The sequence below is a fragment of the Salmo trutta genome, chromosome 7 (assembly GCF_901001165.1).
Source record: "Salmo trutta chromosome 7, fSalTru1.1, whole genome shotgun sequence".
NCBI lineage: Eukaryota > Metazoa > Chordata > Actinopteri > Salmoniformes > Salmonidae > Salmo > Salmo trutta.
The window spans coordinates 40232818-40258173 of NC_042963.1; the positions used below are offsets into that span (position 1 = coordinate 40232818).

The window sequence follows — 25356 nt, forward strand, 5'->3', positions numbered from 1 at the left end:
GAAGGGAATAAAAAGACATAAACAGCTGCAGCATTGAAGGTCCCCAAGAACACCGTGGCCGCCATCATTCTTAAATGGAAGAAATTTGGAACCACCAATACTCTTCCTAGAGCTGACCACCCAGCCAAACTGAGAAATCGTGGGAGATAGGCCTTGGTCTGGGAGGTGACCAACAACATGATGGTCACTCTGCCAGAGCTCCAGAGTGCCTCTGTGGAGATGGGTGAACCTTCCAGAAGGACAACCATCTCTGCAGCACTCCACCAATCAGGTCTTTATGGTAGAGTGTGTAAGGACTGTCGTCGTAAGAAAACCAAGATGCAGCGGAGGATGTGTATTCATATTAAAGATTTAATCAAATGAACCATTATAAACAAAATACTCGACAGAAACATGAACATAACAAAAAACAATCACCCACAAACCCCAAAGGAAAAAACAGGCTACTTATGTGTGACTCCCAATCAGCAACAACGAACTACAGCTGTGCCTGATTGGGAGCCACACACGGCCAAACAAAAGAAACGAGCCACCATAGAAGAATGAACATAGAATGCCCACCCAATGAAACACCCTGGCCTAAAAAAAAACTTTCTATGGCCAGGGCGATACAGAGTGGCACCTAAAGGCCTCTCAGACCGTGAGAAACAAGATTTTTTTTAAACTATTTGGCCTTAATACCAAGCGTCACGTTTGGTTAATACCAAGCATCATGTTTGGAGGAAACCAGGCACCGCTCATCACCTGGCCAATACCATCCCTACGGTGAAGCATGGTGGTGGCAGCATCATGCTGTGGGGATGTTTCCCAGTCACTGCCGCTGAAAGACTAGTCTGGATCGAGGGAAAGATGGCCCAGACTTGAACCCGATCAAACATCTCTGGAGAGACCTGAAAATAGCTGTACAGCAATGCTCCCCAACCAACCTGACAGAGCTTGAGAGGATCTGCAGAGAAGAATGGGAGAAACTCCCCAAATACAGGTGTGCCAAGCTTGTAGCGTCATACCCAAGAAGACTTGAGGCTGTAATCGCTGCCAAAGGTTCTTCAACAAAGTACTGAGTGAAGGATCTGAATACTTATGTAAATGTGATATTTCAGTTTTTTGTTTTTGAATTAATTTGCACAAAAAAAAAAGTTTTTGCTTTGTCATTATGGGGTATTGTGTGTAGATTGGGGGGGCAGTTTAATTCATTTTAGAATAAGGCTGTGACATAATTTTGTTGGGAAAAAGTAATGGGGTCTGATTACTTTCCGAAGGCACTATATATTTTTTAGGGGGTAGATCAGCTTTAATAATGCAGCTAGATTGTAGCTTCTATCAATATAATTGTCTGCGTCACTTCCAATCCCCCATTATATTATTTATATATCGTTTTTTGTTATATATTTACCTTTATTATTTTCCCCTAACCCTACCACCCCTCCCTAATTGGTGTAAACTAATGGACAACCACAATTAGGCTTCTACTTCCAGCTTATACATACTATATACGTTATGTATTTGCCATAAATTCTACAAACCTATTTTTGCTTTGTCATTATGGGGTTGTGTGTGTGTGTGTGTGTGTGTGTGTGTGTGTGTGTGTGTGTGTGTGTGTAGATTGATGAGGGGAAAAAAACGAACTGACTGTTTTCCTGTGTGGACAGTACTCTCTCCTCATTGCTCCACTCCAGAGCAGACAGACACCATGACACTCTATCAGCCTCCAGCTGGGTCAGCAGCTCTTTTACCCACTTCTCTCTTTTCCTCCCAGAATGCAGTGGGAGAGAGCAACAACAGGCCCCACAGCAGAGTGGCCAGAGCCCTGTCCTAGGGAGTGACAGTCAGTTAGTCAGTCAATGACAGTACCATTGCTGTTTGCAAAATGAACACATTAAACATACACACACACACACATTATGCAGTACTGTTTGTTTAGGGAATGTCAGAGGGATGGAATGGAGAGGGGTATAATTGAATTATTTATATAGCCAAGGCCACCCCTGAGAGGGAGCGACTTGAATAGACAAGATTTCTTTCCCCCATCAAACAAAGCGAATCGGTTAAAGAGACTTCCCTTTTTGTGTCTCATAGGATTTAAATGACCCTTCATTCGTAGTGAAATGATCCAAATATACAATAAACACTCCCAATTTCAGATAGTAGCTGTCATTCCACCTTTGTAAATGCCATTTGCAATTGTAAAATCATAATATAATATACCATTTAGCAAACATTTCTATCCAAATCAACTTACAATCATGTGTGCATACATATTTCGTATGAGTGGCCCCAGCATGAATCTGGGCTGAATCAAACCCACAATACTGGGTTAGGAAGCACCATGCTCAACCCACTAAGCGACAGAGGACCAACTGTTTACTGTATCAGCTGACATTATAGCCTCACTCACCAGGCAATTAATTAGCCTACTAACTATAACAGTTTGCAATCCACCCAGAGAGAGACTTCCATTAAAGCTAGTGAGGCGGCTTATTAATGAAAAAGTCTTATCGTAAAGGACTTTGCTATTTCAGATAAGGCCTCTGCTGCTGTGTAAAGACACCGCATAGTGGGATTAATTATCCTTACTTGTCGCTACTGTATGAAGCGACAGAGTTTTATATGGTTATAATGGCTTTTCAATGGAGTTGGGCTGTCAGGACAGTTACTTTCTTCTGCACACACGTAGTCATGCATGCAGCTACGCACGCCCACACGCGTAAGCACAAACAGCTAATGAGATTCCTCTCTCCCTCTTTCTCCCTCTTTCTCCCTCTCTCCCTCTCTCTCCCTCTTATCTCCTCCGAGGACAGTTGTTTACTCTCCCTCTTTCTCCCTCTTTCTCCCTCTTTCTCCCTCTTTCTCCCTCTTATCTCCTCCGAGGACAGTTGTTTACTCTCCCTCCTTTCTACCTGTGTCGTCCTCTCATTGGTTTAACCGAATTCCTGCATTGGGTAGAAATAATGACATTGAGAGAGTTTCCTGCCATTATGTAGGGTAGTTAGCAGAGTCCCAGAGGTCACTGTGCTGCCATGGCCCTCGTCACCTCCACACACACACACACACACACCTCACACTTAAGCACACTAGCTCTGATCGCATTTAGTCGACTGGTCGATTGTTTGGTTGATAGGCTGTTGGTCAACCAAGATTTCTTTAGTCGACCAGACACCTGTCTGATTCGTGCCTGTCTCGGTGGACTAATCCATTGTGTATGGCTATATTATGTGACGGTATTTTATTACCAGTGTATCATAAAATACGGTATACCGCCCTGCCCTACAATAGCCTAACTGTTAAATGTGCCTGGCTTTAGAAATCATCCATATACAGTGCCTTCGGAAAGTATTCAGACCCCTTGACTTGTTCCATATGTTATGTTACAGCCTTATTCTGAAATTGATTAAATAACAAATCCTCAGCAATCTACACACAATACCCCATATTGACAAAGCGAAAACATGTTTTTTTTTTCATATTAGCAAATTGATAAAAATAAAGACACCTTATTTACATAAGGATTCCGACCTTTTGCTATGAGATTTGAAATTGAGCTCTGTTGCATCCTGTTTCCATGCACCTGGCTACAGCTGAGGCTCTGGTCAAGGTAGGGGATGGAGAAGGGGCGTCCCGCCCTGTGCTGTATCGAGCCCTGGTGGAGAAGTACATTGTAAGCATGACAGACATGGATGGAAGAGGAGCAGGCATCACCTGCATCAACAGCGTGGTGGAGAAGTACATTGTAAGCATGACAGACATGGATGGAAGAAGAGCAGGCATCACCTGCATCAACAGCGTCCTCATCCTTGATGTTTCTACAACTTGATTGGAGTCCACCTGTGGTAAATTCAATTGATTGCACATGATTTGGAAAGGCACACACCTGTCTATATATGGTCCCACAGTTGACAGTGCGTATCCGAGCAAAATCCAATCCATGAGGTCGAAGGAATTGTTCGTGGAGCGCCGAGACAGCATTGTGACGAGGCACAGATATGAGGAAGTGTACCAAAAAATGTCTGCAGCATTGAAGGTCCCCAAGAACACAGTGGCCGCCACCATTCTTAAATGGAATAAGTTTGGAACTACCAAGACTCTTCCTAGAGCTGGCTGCCTGGCCAAACTGAGCAATCGGGGGAGAAGGGCCTTGGTCAGGGAGGTGACCAAGAACCTGATAGTCACTCTGACAGAGCTCCAGAATTCCTCTGTGGAGATGGGAGAACCTTCCAGAAGGACAAACATCTCTGCAGCACTCCACCAATCAAGCCTTTATGGTTGAGTGGCCAGACGGAAGCCACTCCTCAGTAAAAGGCACATGACAGCCCGCTTGGAGTTTCCCAAAAGGCACCTAATGACTCTCAGTCCATGAGAAACAAGATTATCTGGTCTGATGAAACCAAGATTGAACTCTTTGCCAAGTGTCACGTCTGGAGGAAACCCTGCACCATCCCTACGGTGAAGCATGGTGGTGGCAGCATCATGCTGTGGAGATGTTTTTCAGCGGCAGGAACTGGTAGACTAATCAGGATCAAGGCAAAGCTGAACGGAGCAAAGTACAGAGAGATCCTTGATGAAAACCTGCTCCAGAGTGCTCAGGTCCTCAGACCTGGGGTGAAGGTTCACCTTCCAACAGGACAACTACCCTAAGCACACAGCCAAGACAACGCAGGAGTAGCTTCGGTACAAGTCTCTGAATGTGCTGGAGTGGCCCAGCCAGAGCCCGGACTTGAACCCGATCGAACCTCTCTGGAGAGACCTGAAAGTAGCTGTGCAGCAACGCTCCCCATCCTACCTGACAGAGCTTGAGAGGATCTGCAGAGAAGAATAGGAGAAACTCCCCAAATACAGGTGTGCCAAGCTTGTAGCGTCATACCCAAGAAGAATCGATGCTGTAATCACTGCTAAAGGTGCTTCAACAAAGTACTGAGCAAAGGGTCTGAATACTTATGTAAATGTGATATTTCAGTTTACATTTGTTTATAAAGTATCAAAAAATTCTAAAAACCTGTTTTGCTTTTTCATTATGGGGTATTGTGTGTAGATTTGAGGGGGGGGGGCGATTTAATACATTTTAGAATAAGGCTGTAACGTTACAAAATGTGGTCTGAATATTTTCTGAAAGCACTGTATATCGACAGAAATAAGATAGATCTTGCTTCTGTTGCCTTTTTGAGTGTTTGTTTAGTAGCCTACTGATTCCGTGAGCACCAAGCCTCATGCAACGTCAAAATGTCGGGTAAAGCAATTTCACAGATTCAGCTGTTTTGAATTTTATTATTATGATAATGTCATACTCGTCGTAGTGATGGGACCAAACTGCAGCGGGTATATGTATGCTCATCTTATTTTATTGTAATAAAACAAAACAAAAACACTTATTCTAAACAAACAACGAAAAACAGTCCTGTAAGGTACACTGACAATACATGGAAACAACTACCCACAAAACCCATGGAAAAACACCCCTACTAAATAGGACCTTCAATTAGAGGCAACGAGGAACAGCTGCCTCCAATTGAAGGTCAACCCAAGAAACTTAAACATAGAAATAGACACACTAGAATAAACATAGAAATATACTAACATAGAACATAAACACATAAAACAAACACCCCGTGCCACGCCCTGACCAAACTACAATAACAAATAACCCCCTTTACTGGTCAGGACGTGACAGATAATCAATATAGTAATAAGTAATGTCGTTATCATTAGTAGTCTTTGTATAGTAGCCTTGTATAACCACCATCGAGCTGTCGGCCTGAGAGCGCATCCTGTTTAGTCTTAATACCATAACTTATTTAGGCCTATATTTCAATAGACTACTGTATCAGTCAATCAATCAATCATTCATTCGTTAATTCCATCACACTGCGTACAGGACATTAATGCTTTGAAATGCAATCAAGCATTTTAGTTTTCAATTAAATAACAAAGGGAGCTTTGAATAATTAGCCTAAACAATAAATAAACTGCAATTCAAGAATGCTTGAAACTGTTTTTAGTATGCTGTAATAAAGGCTTTATATATCTTTTTTTTTGTTAGAACAGACTCTCTGGTACAGTTATTTAGTGTCGTTTACACTGTTCCAAAAGATCCCCATTAATAATACATCTAACAGCAACTGTTTGGAACACACAATACTCACTCACTGCTTCCTCCTATACCCTCTTTTGTCTTGATCTGCAGTAGTTTCCACAACTAAGTCATATCTTCACAGATCTGACTTCCCCTTTCCCTCCTGAGCAACCAGTAAACATTCACCCATTTCGAGTTTCTTTTTCATGTCCTCCGCATCCATTTCGCTGTCACGTGTCATGGTGTTCATAGTTTGTTATAACCAATTTATTGATGTGATTATGATAGGCTGTCGGTCAGGCCCTATTTGTCACATGCATGCGATGTTTCACGTAAAGAGAGCAAGGGTTGAGGGAATAGGGAATGTTTTTCCAAAAACAAATTAGGGATTTCGGTAACAGAACTTTTCAGTCAGAAGCGAACAAGAAACTAAATGGCTGTAATGATGTTGCAGCTTCCTCATGGACAGGCCAATAAACACGTGTTGTGCTGTGGTGCCTTTTCACTGCAGTAGGGAGGAGAGCGAGACCACGTTCACCAGTCACACAGTGTGACCATCTTGAGTCATTTGTGTGTCTTCGTTATCTAATCAAAGTGTGCTTAAAGCATCAGACAAGCTCAGTGCATATGTAGTTGACGTTATTCAAACAAATACGGTTTGTCTGTCTATATATGGAAAAATAAGTTTAAACATTTTGACCGATCGATTGGTCGAAAGAACAGGACAAGACTCGGTCGACCCAAGATATTCTTTGTTGTTGTCAGGGACAGCCCTAAAACGCATGCACGCCCGCGCGTACACACACACACACACACACACACACACACACACACACACCGCCTAAGTCAATGACCTGTCACTTGGTCCAGCAGTATGTCTCAATAGCCAGCACACAACCCCACTATTAGGCCATTGATTTATTACAACAGCTACTGTTCATTCAATGGCTCCCACAGTGTTTCCATCTACACTAGTTACACATTTGGAATAAGGACCCTTTTAGGTCCCAAAGCCTTTTCTCCATTCATTCTGGCATTTCGGGGACTGTAATTGTAAGTTCCTGTCCGTTGTTCATTACAGCCATTATGCGCAACAAAGCGTGTGATGAAAGAAGGCTGTGTGGTGATTCATCAGCTGTCTCTTTTAGGGTGCATCCCTAATTGCACCCTATTCCCAATCCCTATATAGTGCACTACTGTTGACTAGGGGCCCATATGACTCTGGTCAAAAGTAGACGGCCGTACGGACACACACTGTAGTGCACCCCTCTCTCAGCAGAGCCCCTCCACTAGCGGATGGGGATATTAAAAGGCCCAGTTATCTAATTATCTAACCCGCGGTCACAGCTGATGTCCCATGACCAAGCTCATTACAGTAGAGACCGGCCAATCACATACTCAAGTGTACACACACACACACACACACACACACACACACACACACACACACACACACACACACACACACACACACACACACACACACACAGTAGACCCACATGTGCATGCACACACAAACACTCACTTTCAAAATCAAATCAAATCAAATTTATTTATATAGCCCTTCGTACATCAGCTGAAATCTCAAAGTGCTGTACAGAAACCCAGCCTAAAACCCCAAACAGCAAGCAATGCATGTGAAAGAAGCACGGTGGCTGGGAAAAACTCCCTAGGAAAAACTCCTGAGAAAGGCCAAAAACCTAGGAAGAAACCTAGAGAGGAACCAGGCTATGAGGGGTGGCCAGTCCTCTTCTGGCTGTGCCGGGTGGATATTATAACAGAACATGGTCAAGATGTTAAAATGTTCGTAAATGACCAGCATGGTCAAATAATAATAATCATTGTAGTTGTCGAGGGTGCAACAAGCACGTCCGGTGAACAGGTCAGGGTTCCGTAGCCGCAGGCAGAACAGTTGAAACTGGAGCAGCAGCATGGCCAGGTGGACTGGGGACAGCAAGGAGTCATCATGCCAGGTAGTCCTGAGGCATGGTCCTAGGGCTCAGGTCCTCCGAGAGAAAGAAAGAAAGAAAGAAAGAGAGAATTAGAGAGAGCATATTTACATTCACACCGGACACCGAATAAGACAAGAGAATACTCCAGATGTAACAGACTGACCCTAGCCCCCCGACACATAAACTACTGCAGCATAAATACTGGAGGCTGAGACAGGAGGGATCAGAAGACACTGTGGCCCCATCCGATGATACCCCCGGACAGGCCCAAACAGGCAGGATATAACCCCACCCACTTTGCCAAAGCACAGCCCCCACACCACTAGAGGGATATCTACAACCACCAACTTACCGTCCGAAGACAAGGCCGAGTATAGCCCACAAAGATCTCCGCCACGGCACAACCCAAGGGGGGGGGCGCCAACCCAGACAGGAAGACCACGTCAGTGGCTCAACCTACTCAAGTGACGCACCCCTCCCATGGATGGCATGGAAGAACACCAGTAAGTCAGTGACTCAGCCCCTGTAAAAGGGTTAGAGGCAGAGAATCCCAGTGGGAAGAGGGGAACCGACAAGGCAGAGACAGCAAGGGCGGTTCGTTGCTCCAGCCTTTCCGTTCACCTTCACACTCCTGGGCCAGACTATACTTAATCATAGGACCTACTGAAGAGATAAGTCTTCAGTAAAGACTTAAAGGTTGAGACTGAGTCTGCGTCTCTCACATGGGTAGGCAGACCATTCCATAAAAATGGAGCTCTATAGGAGAAAGCCCTACCTCCAGCCGTTTGCTTAGAAATTCTAGGGACAATTAGGAGGCCTGCGTCTTGTGACCGTAGCGTACGTGTAGGTATGTACGGCAGGACCAAATAGGAAAGATAGGTAGGAGCAAGCCCATGTAATGCTTTGTAGGTTAGCAGTAAAACCTTGTACAGCACTTTGAGATTTCAGCTGATGTACGAAGGGCTATATAAATAAATTTGATTTGATTTGATTTGGAAGGGCATCAAGGAATCTTTGGGTTGTCTGAGAATTTATAGCACGACTTTTAATCTTCCTTGGTTGGGGTCTGAGCAGATTATTTGTTGCAATTGTAAACGCAATAAAATGGTGGTCCGATAATCCAGGATTATGAGGAAAAACATTAAGATCCACAACATTTATTCCATGGGACAAAACTAGGTCCAGAGTATGACTGTGGCAGTGAGTAGGTCCAGAGACATGTTGGACAAAACCCACTGAGTCGATGATGGCTCCGAAAGCCTTTTGGAGTGGGTCTGTGGACTTTTCCATGTGAATGTTAAAGTCACCAAAAATTAGAATATTATCTGCTATGACTACAAGATCCGATAGGAATTCAGGGAACTCAGTAAGGAACACTGCATATGGCCCAGGAGGCCTGTAAACAGTAGCTATAAAAAGTGATTGAGTAGGCTGCATAGATCTCATGACTAGAAGCTCAAAAGACGAAAACGTCATTGTTTTTTTTTTTGTAAATTGAAATTTGCTATCGTAAATGTTAGCAACACCTCCGCCTTTGCCGGATGCACGGGGGGTATGGTCACTAGTGTAACCAGGGGGTGAGGCCTCATTTAACACAGTAAATTCATCAGGCTTAAGCCATGTTTCAGTCAGGCCAATCACATCAAGATTATGATCAGTGATTAGTTCATTGACTATAACTGCCTTGGAAGTGAGGGATCTAACATTAAGTAACCCAATTTTGAGATGTGAAGTATCACAATCTCTTTCAATAATGGCAGGAATGGAGGAGGTCTTTATACTAGTAAGATTACTGAAGCGAACACCGCCATTTTTAATTTTGCCCAACCTAGATCGAGGCACAGACACGGTCTCAATGGGGAAAGCTGAGCTGACTACGCTAACTGTGCTAGTGGCAGACTCCACTAAGCTGGCAGGCTGGCTAACAGCCTGTTGCCTGGCCTGCACCCTATTTCATTGTGGAGCTAGAGGAGTTAGAGCCCTGTCTATGTTCGTAGATAAGATGAGAGCACCCCTCCAGCTAGGATGGAGTCGGTCACTCCTCAGCAGGCCAGGCTTGGTCCTGTTTGTGGGTGAATCCCAGAAAGAGGGCCAGTTATCTACAAATTCTATCTTTTGGGAGGGGCAGAAAACAGTTTTCATCCAGCGATTGAGTTGTGAGACTCTGCTGTAGAGCTCATCACTCCCCCTAACTGGGAGGGGGCCAGAGACAATTAATCGATGCCGACACATCTTTCTAGCTGATTTACACGCTGAAGCTATGTTGCGCTTGGTGACCTCTGACTGTTTCATCCTAACATCGTTGGTGCCGACGTGGATAACAATATCTCTATACTCTCTACACTCGCCAGTTTTAGCTTTAGCCAGCATCGTCTTTAGATTAGCCTTAACGTCGGTAGCCCTGCCCCCTGGTAAACAGTGTATGATCGCTGGATGATTAGTTTTAAGTCTAATACTGCGGGTAATGGAGTCGCCAATGACTAGGGTTTTCAATTTGTCAGAGCTAATGGTGGGAGCCGTCGGCGTCTCAGACCCCACAGCGGGAGGAGCAGAGACCAGAGAAGTCTCGGCCTCCGACTCCGACTCGCTTAACGGGGAGAACCGGTTGAAAGTTTCTGTCGGCTGAATAAGCGACACCGGTTGAGCATTCCTACAGCGTTTCCCTCCAGACGCCATGAGAAAGATGTCCGGCTGCGGGGACCGTGCGAGGGGGTTTATACTAACGTTACTATCTGTACTTGCTGGTGGCACAGACGCTGTTTCATCCTTTTCTACACTGAAATTACCCTTGCCTAACGATTGCGTCTGAAGCTGGGCTTGCAGCACAGCTATCCTTGCCGTAAGGCGATCGTTCTCCTGTATATTATGAGTACAACGACTGCAATTAGAAGGCATCATGTTAATGTTACTTAGCTTCGGCTGTTTGAAGTCCTGACGAACCATGTCCAGATAAAACCTCCGGGGTAGGAAAGTTGAATGAAAAAAAAAAAGAAAAGTTGAGTGAGGGAAAAAGTAAAAATATACGGTAATGAAAAAGTAAAAACCGTCAGGTAGCAAAGTAAAAACGTAAAAATATACGGAAAAAGTAAAAATATACGGTAATGAAAAAGTAAAAACCGTCAGGTAGCAAAGTAAAAACGGCAACAAAAACGCACAGCAGCGTAAACAAGTCTGCAAGTTGTGACCGGAAACAGGAAGTGGAGTAGAGGGGTAGTATTGGTAGTGGAGTAGCCCTCGCCCTCGCCCTCTCATACATACTAGGCTAAAATAACACACACTTGCGAACACACAGGCAGGAACAGAGAATAAATGAAAGAACGCCACTCCACTGAAGCATAAGGCAGGAAAGATTTACGGTAACTGCAGTCTTGAGAGTGTGTGTGTGATGCTGTCCAGCAACTCTGTCATAAGTCTTCTATTGCCATAACTGTTTGTTTCTTCCTGGTAACTTCCCTGCCAATGCCATGTTCTGTACATGTTTCCCCCATGCGTCACTTATGCTTTTAGCTAAATTTGATTATTCCTTTTATGAAAAATGGCCTTGCGTTTGGCAGTCACCAGGATGTTTTTCATTTCCTGTCCTGTCTTTTGTCACATGCACTATAGTTCCTGTTTTCCAAACTTCCCAGAGAGTTCTGAGAGAGCGAGCGAGAGAGACGGAATGTTACAGCTCTGTGGTCCGGGATGTTTTGTCCGCTTCCAGCAGCTATCATCAAAGAGTTATGTAGTTCAGGGATGCAGCATTGGCCATGTGCCAGGGTGAGGGTACAGAGTTTCACCTGTTGCGTTGACAAGTGTGGGTGTGCTGCCTGTCTTTGCTGACTGACCTTCGGGGTGGAGCTCTTCCAGAGTTCCAGAGGAGAGCTTCCATATGGTTCCTGCCAGCTGGCCCTAAGGCCTCAGGACCTGGCCTTTCTTCTGTCCTCCTTCCTCTCCTCGGCTAACTGCTCTGCTCCACAGCAATGTTTTAGATTAAATTTAGGAATTCAGCCTGCTGCAGGCCGCTGCTTAAGCACAGCCATGTCTCACTCTGTCTGTCACTTTCTCTCTTTCTCCCTCTTAGCCTCATTTCTTTTCCTCTTTCTGTATTGTCTCTTGTAATGCTCTATTCTAAAACTTTACTACATGTAAAGTAACTTCTCTAACAAGGAAGTCTTTAGTTTCCTAAGTTTACTTAAGCTTGTGGCGGGCTCTCTCCCCTGTTGCGAGAAGTCAGATCAGCTTAAAACATTGCTCCAGCTATGCCCCAGAAATGTTGTTGATACACACTCTCCAACCCAACTCCCCCACAGGTGCAGTGTGCACTCGGTGCTGATATATAGTGCATGCTATTATATAGGGCACTCATCACCTGGGGAGGGCTGTGGAAGCTAATACTTACTAGCTAATACTTTTTTGTGATTTTATTTTATTTTATTTCACCTTTATTTAACCAGGTAAGCTAGTTGAGAACAAGTTCTCATTTACAACTGCGACCTGGCCAAGATAAAGCAAAGCAGTGTGACACAAACAACAACAACACAGAGTTACACATGGAATGAACAAGCGTACAGTCAATAACGCAATAGAAAAAAAGAAAGTCTATATACAGTGTGTGCAAATGGCGTGAGGAGGTAAGGCAATAAATAGGCCATAGTAGCGAAGTAATTACAATTTAGCAGATTAACACTGGAGTGATAGATGAGCAGATGATGATGTGCAAGTAGAGATACTGGTGTGCAAAAGAGCAGAAAAGTAAATAAAATCAATATGGGGTTGAGGTAGGTAGATTGGGTGGGCTATTTACAGATGGACTATGTACAGCTGCAGTGATCAGTTAGCTGCTCAGATAGCTGATGTTTAAAGTTAGTGAGAGAAACATAAGTCTCCAGCTTCAGCGATTTTTACAATTCATTCCAGTCACTGGCAGCAGAGAACTGGAAGGAAAGGCAGCCAAAGTAGGTGTTGGCTTTGGGGATGACCAGTGAGATATACCTGCTGGAGCGCGTGCTACGGGTGGGTGTTGTTATCATGACCAGTGAGCTGAGATAAGGCGGAGCTTTACCTAGCATAGACTTATAGATGACCTGGAGCCAGTGGGTCTGGCGATGAATATGTAGCGAGGGCCAGCCGACGAGAGCATACAGGTCGCATTGATGGGTGGTATAAGGGGCTTTGGTAACAAAATGGATGGCACTGTGATAGACTGCATCCAGTTTGCTGAGCAGAGTATTGGAAGCTATTTTGTAGATGACATCGCCGAAGTCGAGGATCAGTAGGATAGTCAGTTTTACTAGGGGAAGTTTGGCGGCGTGAGTGAAGGAGGCTTTGTTGCAAAATAGAAAGACGATTCTAGATTTGATTTTGGATTGTAGATGTTTAATACGAGTCTGGAAGAAGAGTTTACAGTATAACCAGACACCTAGGTATTTGTAGTTGTCCACATATTCTAGGTCAGAACCGTCCAGAGTAGTGATGCTAGTCGGGGGGGCGGGTGCGCGCAGCGAATGGTTGAAAAGCATGCATTTGGTTTTACTAGCATTTAAGAGCAGTTGGAGGCCACGGAAGGAGTGTTGTATGGCATTGAAGCTTGTTTGGAGGTTACTTAACACAGTGTCCAAAGAAGGGCCAGATGTATACAGAATGGTGTCATCTGCGTAGTTGGTGAACCAGGCGAGGCAGTCATTTGAGAAACCAAGGCTATTGAGTCTGCCGATAAGAATACGGTGATTGACAGAGTCGAAGCCTTGGCCAGGCTTGGGCCTGATCCACATTAAGAAGTCTTGAAACATCTCGCTAGATGAGTGTTGAGCAGACAGGACAGAGCTGTCAGGTAACTGAGACCTTGATCTCCAAGCACACATTTGCTTTTCACGTCACTTCCTGTTGAACGCGGAACAAGGGAGAGCTCGGTTAGTTATTTTGGAAAGTTTGTTGTTGTGAAAGTCTATAGAAAAAGTTTGGTTACTAGATAGCTACCTTTTGAGTTTTGATCCTGTGATGCGGTTGGCATCAGTTGCTGGGACCACTACTATCTGTCCAGTGATCCTGCCGGGTCTGAGAGCTGCTTGGCGTAGAAGCTAGCCTAGGTGCTAGCTAGCTGCCTAATCAAGCCAGCGGTGTTTTCTTGAGGGCTTGAACGCAGCACGCGACAGTTGGCCATTGTGGCTGAGACCGCTGATTGTCCCGGGCTTGTGGCTGTGTAGATCCCTGCTGTTTGTTTTTGTTTCAAATAAAATTAGATTTGTCACATGTGCCTAATACAACAGATGTAGACCTTACAGTGAAATGCTTACTTACAGGCCCTTAACCAACAATGGCAGTAAAAAAAAGTGAAAGTAAAAATAAAAGTAACACAATAAAATAACAATAACAAGGCTATATACATGGGGGGTAACGTAGCAATGTGTGGGGGTACAGGTTAGTTGAGGTAATATGTACATGTAGGTAGGGGTGAAGTGACTATGCAAAGATAATAAACAGCGAGTAGTGGCAGCGTAAAAAAAGGTGGTCAATGCAAATAGTCCAGGTAGCCATTTGATGTTTAGCAGTCTAATGGCTTGGGGGGTAGAAGCTGTTAAGGAGCCTTTTGGACCTAGGCTTGGTGCTGAGGTACTGCTTCCCATGCGGTAGCAGAGAGAACAGTTTATGATTAGGGTGGCTGGAGTCTTTGACAATTTTTAGGGCCTTCCTTTGACACCGCCTAGTATATAGGTCCTGGATGGCAAGAAGCTTGAACTCAGGGATGAACTGGTCCGTACACACTACCCTCTGTAGCGCCTTGCAGTCAGATGACGAGCATTTGCTATACCAGGCAGTGATGCAACCAGTCTGAATGCTCTCGATTGTGTAGCTGTATAACTTTTTGAGGATATGAGGACCCATGCTAAAACTTTTTAGTCTCCTGAGGGGGAATGGGTTTTGTCGTGCCCTCTTCACGACTGTCTTTGTGTGTATTGAGTATGGTAGTTTGTTGGTAATGTGAATTCCAGGGAACTTGAAGCTCTTGAACCGCTCCACGACAGCCCCATCGATGTGAATGGGGGTGTGTTTGGCCCCCATTCTCCTGTAGTCCACAATCCCTGCGACCTGCCCTGTCTGGAAGTGCAAGGAGTAACAGCGAAACAAAGACCAAAGCCAGTGGGAGTACCATTGAGGACAGTGGTGAAGGATCTCCATCACAGGTGAAGGATCTTTTAGATGAACAATAATTGTTCTACAAGCAGCTGTTACAACAAGAAAATAGCTTCAAGTGTTGTGTCTAAATACTGGTGGAGTCAACTAATAAAGTAATGGACGACTTGACCAGAGAGATCCAGGACCTGAGGAACAGTTTGAAGTTCTCCCAGGGTCAGCTCAATGAGTTTAAACAGGAGAACAGCAAGATGACAGCAATCTGTAAGTCATTGAGAGAGGACATCAGTTCTGAATGTGAATCCATGATAACAATGACTGAGAAATCGGATCTCGAGGGACAATCAAGGCAGAACAACATGGTTGTGGACGGAATTACAGAATCTCCACATGAGACCTGGACGGAGTCCGATGTGATTAATAAGAAGCATCCAGACGCTGCATTTGATGAATTTATGAAATTATTATTATTGATTATTGATTAACATGCACCTGTTAAGAAACTGACTGTTAACTGTTAAGGCTCCATGGATTGATGAGGAATTGGAAAAACTGTATGGTTGAAAGAGATGGGGTAAAAGAAGTGTCTACGTCTGGGTGCACATATCACTGGCTGAGTTACTGCAACTTGAGAAATTGTGACTAAACTCAACAAAAAGAAGAAACTGTATTATGAAGCCAAGATCAATCAAATAAAGAATGCTTCCAAAAAAACTTTTGGAGTACTTTCAATGAAATTTTGGGAAGAAATACATTGTAAGTTTGAATTTTGGAAAGTTATTGTGGAGAGGTGGAAAAATCGGTATCGATCAATAATGACAAACCTCCTGGCATTGACAACTTAGATGGAAAGCTACTGAGGATTGAAGCTGACTCTATAGCCACTCCTATCTGTCATATCTTTAATCTGAGCCTAAAGGTAAGTCCTTATCCTCAGGCCTGGAGGGAAGGCAAATTCATTCCACTACCCAAGAGTGGTAAAGCAGACTTTACTGGTTCTATCAGCTTGCTGCCAGCTCTTAGTAAACTGTTGAAAACTGTGTTTGACCAATTATAATGCTGTTTCTCTGTAAACAAATTGACAACAGACTTTCAGCATGCTTATACAGAAGGGCACTCAACATCTACTGCACTGACACAAATTACTGATGATTTGTTGAAAGAAATTGATGTTAAGAAGATTGTGGGAGCTGTACTGTTAGATTTCAGTGCAGCCTTTGATATTATTGACCATAACCTGTTGTTGAGAAAACGTATGTGTTATGGCTTTTCAACCTCTGCCATATTGTGGATTCAGAGCTATCCATCTAATAGACCTCAGTGTTTTCTTTAATGGAAGCTTCTCTAATCTCAAATGTGCAAAGTGTGGTGTACCGCAGGGCTGCTCTCTAGGCCCTCTACTCTTTTCTGTTTTTACCAATGACCTGCCACTAGCATTAATCGTCCCACCTACTCAACAGCCAGTGTAATCCCGTGGCGCGATATTCAAATACCTTAGAAATGCTATTACTTCAATTTCTCAAACATATGACTATTTTACACCATTTTAAAGACAAGACTCTCGTTAATTTAACCACACTGTCCGATTTCAAAAAGGCTTTACAACGAAAGCAAAACATTAGATTATGTCAGCAGAGTACCCAGCCAGAAATAATCAGACACCCATTTTTCAAGCTAGCATATAATGTCACATAAACCCAAACCACAGCTAAATGCAGCACTAACCTTTGATCTTCATCAGATGACACACCTAGGACATTATGTTATACAATACATGCATGTTTTGGTCAATCAAGTTCATATTTATATCAAAAACCAGCTTTTTACATTAGCATGTGACTAGCATGGGACTAGCATTCCCACCGAACACTTCCGGTGAATTTACTAAATTACTCACGATAAACGTTCACAAAAACACAACAATTATTTTAAGAATTATAGATACAGAACTCCTATATGCACTCGCTGTGTCCGATTTTAAAATAGCTTTTCGGTGAAAGCACATTTTGCAATATTTTAAGTATATAGCCCGGCATCACAGGGCTAGCTATTTAGACACCCACCAAGTTTAGCCCTCACCAAAGTCAGATTTACTATAAGAAAAATGTTATTACCTTTGCTGTTCTTCGTCAGAATGCACTCCCAGGACTTCTACTTCAATAACAAATGTTGGTTTGGTCCCAAATAATCCATAGTTATATCCAAATAGCGGCGTTTTGTTCGTGCGTTCAAGACACTATCCGAATGGTAAATAAGGGTGACGCGCCCGACGCGTTTCGTGCAGTCACAAAAACTGGCTCTCATGAGAACCGCCACAGGAAAGGAAGACCCAGAGTTACCTCTGCTGCAGAGGATAAGTTCATTAGAGTTACCAGCCTGAGAAGTTGTAGCCTAAATAAATGCTTCACAGAGTTCAAGTAACAGACACATCTAAACATCAACTGTTCAGAGGAGACTGCATCATTCAGGCCTTCAGGGTCAAATTGCTGCAAAGAAACCACTGCTAAAGGACACCAATAATAAGAAGAGACTTACTTGGGCGAAGAAACACGAGCAGTGGACATTTGACCGGTGGAAATTTTTCCTTTGGTCTGATGAATCCAAATTTGAGATTTTTGGTTCCAACCGCCGTGTCTTTGTGAGACGCAGAGTAGATGAATGGAGGATCTCCGCATGTGTGGTTCCCACCGTGAAGCATGGAGGAGGAGGAGGTGTGATGGTGTCGGGGTGCTTTGCTAGTGACACTGTCTGTGATTTATTTAGAATTCAAGGCACACTTAACCAGCATGGCTACCACAGCATTCTGCAGCAATACGCCATCACATCTGGTTTCCGCTTAGTGGGACTATGGTTTGTTTTTCAACAGGACAATGACCCAACACACCTCCAGGCTGTGTAAGGGCTATTTGACCAAGAATGAGAGCGATGGAGTGCTGCATCAGATGACCTGGCCTCCACAATCCCCTGACCTCAACCCAATTGAGATGGTATGGGATGAGTTGGACCGTGGAGTGATGGAAAAGCAGCCAACAAGTGCTCAGCATATGTGGTAACTCCTTCAAGACTGTTGGAAAAGCATTAAGCTGGCTGAGAGAATGCCAAGAGTGTGCCAAGCTGTCATGGCAAAGGGTGGCTACTTGGAATAATCTCAAATATTTTGATTTGTTTAACACTTTTTTGGTTACTACATGATTCCATATGTATTATTTCATAGTTTTGATGTCTTCACTATTATTCTACAATGTAGAAAATAGTAAAAACTAAAGAAAAACCCTGGAATGAGTAGGTGTGTCCAAACCTTTGACTGGTATTGTACGTAAATTGTAAAGTCTTTTGTCTGTAATGTCTTTTTCGTTATGCTTTGGACCCCATTAAGACTAGCTGTCGCCATTGGCGTCGGCTCATGGGGATCCTAATAATCAAATCAGATGACAAAGACCGCCTTCAGAGAGCCAGGCAAGAGGGCACACACACACACGCGCACACACACCTCTGTTTCTTAGGGTGCCTGAACACATCCCTACATTTCCCTGTCTCTACTTGTCGGTGTCTCTGTCTTGTTTGTCTATGCAGTGATCAGTGTATGATAATGAAGTTGTGCACAGTCACTGTTCTGTTTTATATGAATGAACATGAGTCAAGTGAAAATCTTTCTGTAAAGAGGGTCATGTCCATTAGAGCACACTGTAGCAAAATGTTTTGCAATGGGAAACTAAAATTAGCATTTCTTATTGGACAAGCTCAGGTCGTCCTTCGCTGTTTTGGTCGGTTTTCTTCTGTTTGATACGTAATAATATGACCCAGTTGATTGACAAAATGTATCTTATAAATCCTTTTTAGGAAGGACCAGAACCTGCTGTCCCCGGTTAACTGCTGGTACCTGCTGCTGAACCAGGTGAGGAGGGAGAGCAAGGACCACGCCACCCTCAGTGACATCTACCTGAACAACGTCATCATGCGCTTCATGCAGATCAGCGAGGACTCCACACGCCTGCTCAAGAAGGTGAGATCTGCAATGTAGTTTGTACTCTTTGACCTTTGACCTGGCTAGATGTGGTCACAGAGAGGTTAGAGGTCAGACGAGGTGAGATCCCAGTGATCTCACGTAAGGAAGTGCAACTGATTAGGGACAGGAGTCGTTCCTTACCACTTGTCTTGAATTGATCATGGAGTTCTCCGGTACCTCGTTATATTGGATAAATCCTGGGCTCATTCACATAGTCAGGACAAAACTGGGCCCTGCTGCTAATAATACATTTATCAATCTACAGCCTTAGATACACTGGACTGCTCTCAGAGATTTGATGTATGGTTTTGGTGTATCAGTGGACTATTATGTTTCAAGTTGTGTTTGATGACATCTTGATGGTAGCTCAGTTGCTGGGTTGTGTACAGAGGACCCTCCTCATCCCACACAGCCCTGATCATAAGCCTAAACGGCCTGCCTAACCCTCCCATCTGAAGTCTGACCTCATGACAGAAACCCTGCTACTAATGCTGCTGCCGCCTGTTTCACTCCGGCCACAAAGAGGACAACTCCCTACCAGATTATGAGCTCTCCTATGCACCAGGAGTCACATGAACCAACCACAGCCCCGAAAATGACAGACCAGGGCCTGTTTCAATGGGGTGCTTTGTATCAAATGTTTCCTATTTTATTTTCTCTTTCGCTGAGGGGTCTTTAAATCTGTCTGCTAGATCAAAACTAAAAAAGAGGGGTGTTTAAATCTGTCTGCTAGATCAAAACTAAAAAAGAGGGGTCTTTAAATCTGTCTGCTAGATCAAAACTAAAAAAGAGGGGTGTTTAAATCTGTCTGCTAGATCAAAACTAAAAAAGAGGGGTCTTTAAATCTGTCTGCTAGATCAAAACTAAAAAAGAGGGGTGTTTAAATCTGTCTGCTAGATCAAAACTAAAAAAGAGGGGTCTTTAAATCTGTCTGCAAGATCAAAACTAAAAAAGAGGGGTCTTTTATTTATGGTAGAAGTCATTATCGTCTCAGTGATTTAAACTGGTTGGTACAGAGGACTGGTCTACACACTAACAACACACACACAGACAGACAGTGTTTTGTCAGATGTTTATTTCTCCCCCTACTCAACCCACATTACTGATGTTTAAAAGGATAGTCCACTAAACTCATCAATGTGTTCCCCTCCTGCAGTGCAATCAAAGCAATTATACTGTAGGTATACATTTTTGGATATTTAAATCAAGACTTAACTGTACTTCATTCTGTTATTTGGTACCTGAGAAGCATTGATAAGAGTGGAAATATAATGTATGAGATTTAGTTCATAGCATCCCTCATATGAAGACGTTTGCATTCAGACATTACACACAGTGCATGAGGGGGAAAAAAGGATTATCGCTCCTTATTGCTCCACCGATTATAGTTGTTGGTTGGCCTTGAACACAACAGGCAACGACTGCTTGAACACAACAGGCAACGACCTGCAGTCATCAGACACCGTTAGGTCTTCAGTGTTTCTGACAGTGTGGATGCGTTTCGTGCATGTGTGTGTTTGTGTCTCCCCTCTGGCTCGTATAGTGATGTTTGGCAGCCAGGGGCCAAACCAATCGGCATCCTCCTGGTGGGGGGGAAGTCTGTCACAGGGGAGCAGAGACACCCCTGCCCTCTAATCAGTAAGTCCGTGTCTTTGATCTCTCCATTAATGAGAGACAAACACCGGAGGAGGCCCCCCAGTTTCAACACAGTTACTACAGCTCCTCTTCTTTTAACACAAGAGGGCTGCTGTTTTGGCATCCTGGCATCAAAGACTAGTGTTTTTATATTTTCAAATTCCAAAGTTTTCTACGTTTTTATGTTATGAGGTGTCTGTATAGAACCTTAAATGACATATCCTAACAGGCTTCTGCATGGTGGACCTTTTAGAGTTGACCATTGGCTTGTGTTCATGCTATGTTTATTTATGAATAGTACTGTGGACAAGAAAGTCACAGCTTACCTTGATTTGTCTTTGTTCGAAGGAGAAACCTCTAAATACAAGTTTTGTCACTCAGTCCATTCATGGTCGGGCAGGTCTTATCACATGTATTCTCTTTTCATTATTCATACAACTCGCTTTTTGTTTTACTTAGTCAGTCCTCTTTTATTTATGGAAGTCCCATTCTGGTGGAACTACAAGGTGAATTTCTCCCAAGGCTTGAAAGCCTCATCTGTATGGAGGAAGGAGAAAGGAAGGTACTAGTTTGTCAAGTTATTCCATTGCACACTCCTCCATTCATTCACTACAGAGGTAGGGACGAAGGGTGAGGGAAACACAAAACTGCACCAGGTACCACTAAATTGGTCTTGGCATTTGATCAAGCGCAGTGTAAAGTGTTTTAACACTTCATTAGGATTAGAGCTTGACAATTTACTGATTTACTGCCCGGCTTGGTCCATTACTAGACTAACTCCAATGACTGCTTCTACATTTACATTTACATTTAAATCATTTAGCGACTTACAAATAGGTGCATTCACCTTATGATATCCAGTGGAACAACCACTTTACAATAGTACATCTATATCTTTTTTTTGGGGGGGTGGGGGGGGGTTAGAAGGATTACTTAATCCTATCTCAGGTATTCCTGTATAGTATATGAGCCAATATGATTTGTGTAGCCTCTCACTAGAGTCCCAGTGTGTTTCTTCTGCCATATGGAGCAGCCACCAGAAATTGACTCCAGGGCTATGTACAGTCCCTCTCTGGGGCCTAATTAATGTTGGAGGCAACATGAAACCCATCACCCCTGGGGGGGGCTCAGTGGAATCTTGTCTCTTCCTGTCTCACTGAGATGTGGTTAGCATCACTCACAAACAGTGCACTTAAAAGGGGAAGCCCATTTGTGTTAGTCCTTTAATAAATTATCCGTGTTGGAAAAACCCCAGTTGACATTCCCCTTTAAATAATAGAGGGCAAGACCTTTAAAGGTAATCATAACATTGTATATATATATACAGTACCAGTCAAAAGTTTGGACACACCTACTCATTCAAGGGTTTTTCTTAATTTATGCTATTTTCTACATTGTAGAATAATAGTGAAGACATCAAAACTATGAAATAACACATGTAGAATCATATAGTAACCAAAAAAAGTGTGTAAAACATCAATATATATTTTGTATTTGAGATTCTTTGAAGTAGCCACCATTTGCCTTGATGACAGCTTTGCACACTCTTGGCATTCTCTCAACCAGCTTCATGAGGTAGTCATCTGGAATGCATTTCAATTAACAGGTGTGCCTTGTTCAAAGTGAATTTGTGGAATATCTTTCCTTAATACGTTCGAATTTGAGATTTTTGGTTCCAACCATCATGTCTTTGTGAGACGCAGAGTAGGTGAATGGATGATCTCAGCATGTGTGGTTCCCACAGTGAAGCATGGAGGAGGAGGAGGTGTGATGGTGTGGTGGTGCTTTGCTGGTGACACTGCCAGTGTTTTATTTAGAATTCAAGGCACACTTAACCAGTATGGCATTCTGCAGCGATACGCCATCCCATCTGGTTTGCGCTTAGTGGGACTATCATCGTTTTTCAACAGGACAATGACCCATCACACCTCCAGGCTGTGTAAGGACTATTTGACCAAGAAGGAGAGTGATGGAGTGCTGCATCAGAGTTGGACCGCAGAGTGAAGGAAAAGCAGCCAACAAGTGCTCAGCATATGTGGGAACTCAAAGACTGTTGGAAAAGCATTCCAGGCAAAACTGGTTGAGAGAATGCCAAGCGGGTGCAAAGCTATCATCAAAGCAAAGGGTGGCTACTTTGAAGAATCAAAAATATATTTTGCTTTGTTTAAAACTTGTTTGGTTCCATATGTGTTATTTCAAGGTTTTGATGTCTACAATATTATTCTACAATGTTGAAAATAAAGGAAAAACCCTTGATCGAGTAGGTGTGTCCAAACTTTTGACTGGTACTGTATATACACTACCGTTCAAAAGTTTGGGGTCACTTAGAAATGTCCTTGTTTTTGAAAGAAAAGCAATTTTTTTTGTCCATTAAAATAACATCAAATTGATCACAAACACAGTATAGACATTGTTAATGTTGTAAATGACTATTGTATCTGCAAACGGTTAATTTTAAAGATTAAAGAAGCAATACAACTGGCCTTCTTTAGACTAGTTGAGTATCTGGAGCATCAGCATTTGTGGGTTCGATTACAGGCTCAAAATGGCCAGAAACAAAGACCTTTCTTCTGAAACTCGTCAGTCAATTCTTGTTCTAAGAAATGAAGGCTATTCCATGTGAGAAATTGCCAAGAAACTGAAGATCTCGTACAACGCGGTGTACTACTCCCTTCACAGAACAGTGCAAACTGGCTCTAACCAGAATAGAAAGAGGAGTGGGAGGCCCCGGTGCACAACTGAGCAAGAGGACAAGTACATTAGAGTGTCTAGTTTGAGAAACAGACGCCTCACAAGTCCTCAACTGGCAGCTTCATTAAATAGTACTGCAAAACACCAGTTTTGTATTGTATTTATTATGGATCCCCATTAGTTCCTGCCAAGGTTGCATCTACTCTTCCTGGGATCCAGCAAAATTAAGGCAGTTTATACAATTTTAAAACATTACAATACATTCACAGATATCACAACACACTGTGTGCCCTCAGGCCCCTACTCCACCACTACCACATATCTACAGTACTAAGTCCATGTGTATGTATAGTGTGTATGTTATCTGGTGTGTGTGTGTGTGTGTGTGTGTGTGTGTGTGTGTGTGTGTGTGTGTGTGTGTGCGCCAATGTTTGTGTTGCTTCACAGTCCCTGCTGTTCCATCAGGTGTTTTTTATCTGTCTTTTAAATCAAATTTTACTGCTTGCGTCAGTTACTTGATGTGGAATAGAGTTCCATGTAGTCATGGCTCTAATTGAACTCAGCAAAAAAAGAAACGTCCTCTCACTGTCAACTGCGTTTATTTTCAGCAAACTTAGCATATGTACATATTTGTATGAACATAAGATTCAACAACTGAGACATAAACTGAACAAGTTCCACAGACATGTGACTAACAGAAATTGAATAATGTGTCCCTGAACAAAGGGGGGGGGGTCAAAATCAAAAGTAACAGTGGTGTGGCCACCAGCTGCATTAAGTACTGCAGTGCATCTCCTCCTCATAAACTGCACCAGATTTGCCAGTTCTTGCTGTGAGATCTTACCCCACTGTTCCACCAAGGCACCTGCAAGTTCCCGGACATTTCTGGGGGGAATGGCCCTATTTTATTTATTTATTTATTTATTTCACCTTTATTTAACCAGGTAGGCAAGTTGAGAACAAGTTCTCATTTACAAGCCCTCACCCTTCAATCCAACAGGTCCCAGATGTGCTCAAAGGGATTGAGATCCGGGCTCTTCGCTGGCCATGGCAGAACACTGACATTCCTGTCTTGCAGGAAATCACGCACAGAACGAGCAGTATGGCTGGTGGCATTGTCATGCTGGAGGGTCATGTCAGAATGAGCCTGCAGGAAGTGTACCACATGAGGGAGGAGGTTGTCTTCCCTGTAACACACAGCGTTGAGATTGCCTGCAATGACAACAAGCTCAGTCCGATGATGCTGTGACACACCGCCCCAGACCATGATGGACCCTCCAAATCGATCCCGCTCCAGAGTACAGGCCTCGGTGTAACGCTCATTCCTTTGACGATAAACACGCATCCGACCATCATCCCCGGTGAGACAAAACCGCGACTTGTCAGTGAAGAGCACTTTTTGCAAGTCCTGTCTGGTCCAAGGACTGTGGGTTTGTGCCCATAGGCGACATTGTTGCCGGTAATGTCTGGTGAGGACCTGTCTTACAACAGGCCTACAAACCCTCGGTCCAGCCTCTCTCAACCTATTGCGGACAGTCTGAGCACTGATGGAGGGATTGTGCGTTCCTTGTGTAACTCGGGCAGTTGTTGTTGCCATCCTGTACCTGTCCCGCAGGTGTGATGTTCAGATGTACCGATCCTGTGCAGGTGTTGTTACATGTGGTCTGCCACTGTGAGGATGATAAGCTGTCCGTCCTGTCTCCGTGTAGCGCCGTCTTAGGCGTCTCACAGTACGGACATTGCAATTTATTGCCCTGGCCACATCTGCAGTCCTCATACCTCCTTGCAGCATGCCTAAGGCACGTTCACGCAGATGAGCAGGGACCCTGGGCATCTTTATTTTGGTGTTTTTCAGAGTCCATAGAAAGGCCTCTCTAGTGTCCAAAGTTTTCATA

The 25356-nt window shown here is 43.6% G+C and overlaps 1 protein-coding gene across 6 annotated transcripts in view; it reads left to right on the forward strand.

Annotated features, from left to right (window-relative positions):
• LOC115197403 (SLIT-ROBO Rho GTPase-activating protein 1) overlaps positions 1-25356 on the forward strand; it is a 185892-nt gene that overhangs the window by 61950 nt on the left and 98586 nt on the right. For all 6 annotated transcript variants that reach the window (XM_029758863.1, XM_029758862.1, XM_029758859.1 and 3 more), the window contains exon 3: positions 18970-19132. In XM_029758863.1, the coding sequence (XP_029614723.1) occupies positions 18970-19132 (163 nt within the window). The remainder of the gene's footprint in view (positions 1-18969; positions 19133-25356) is intronic.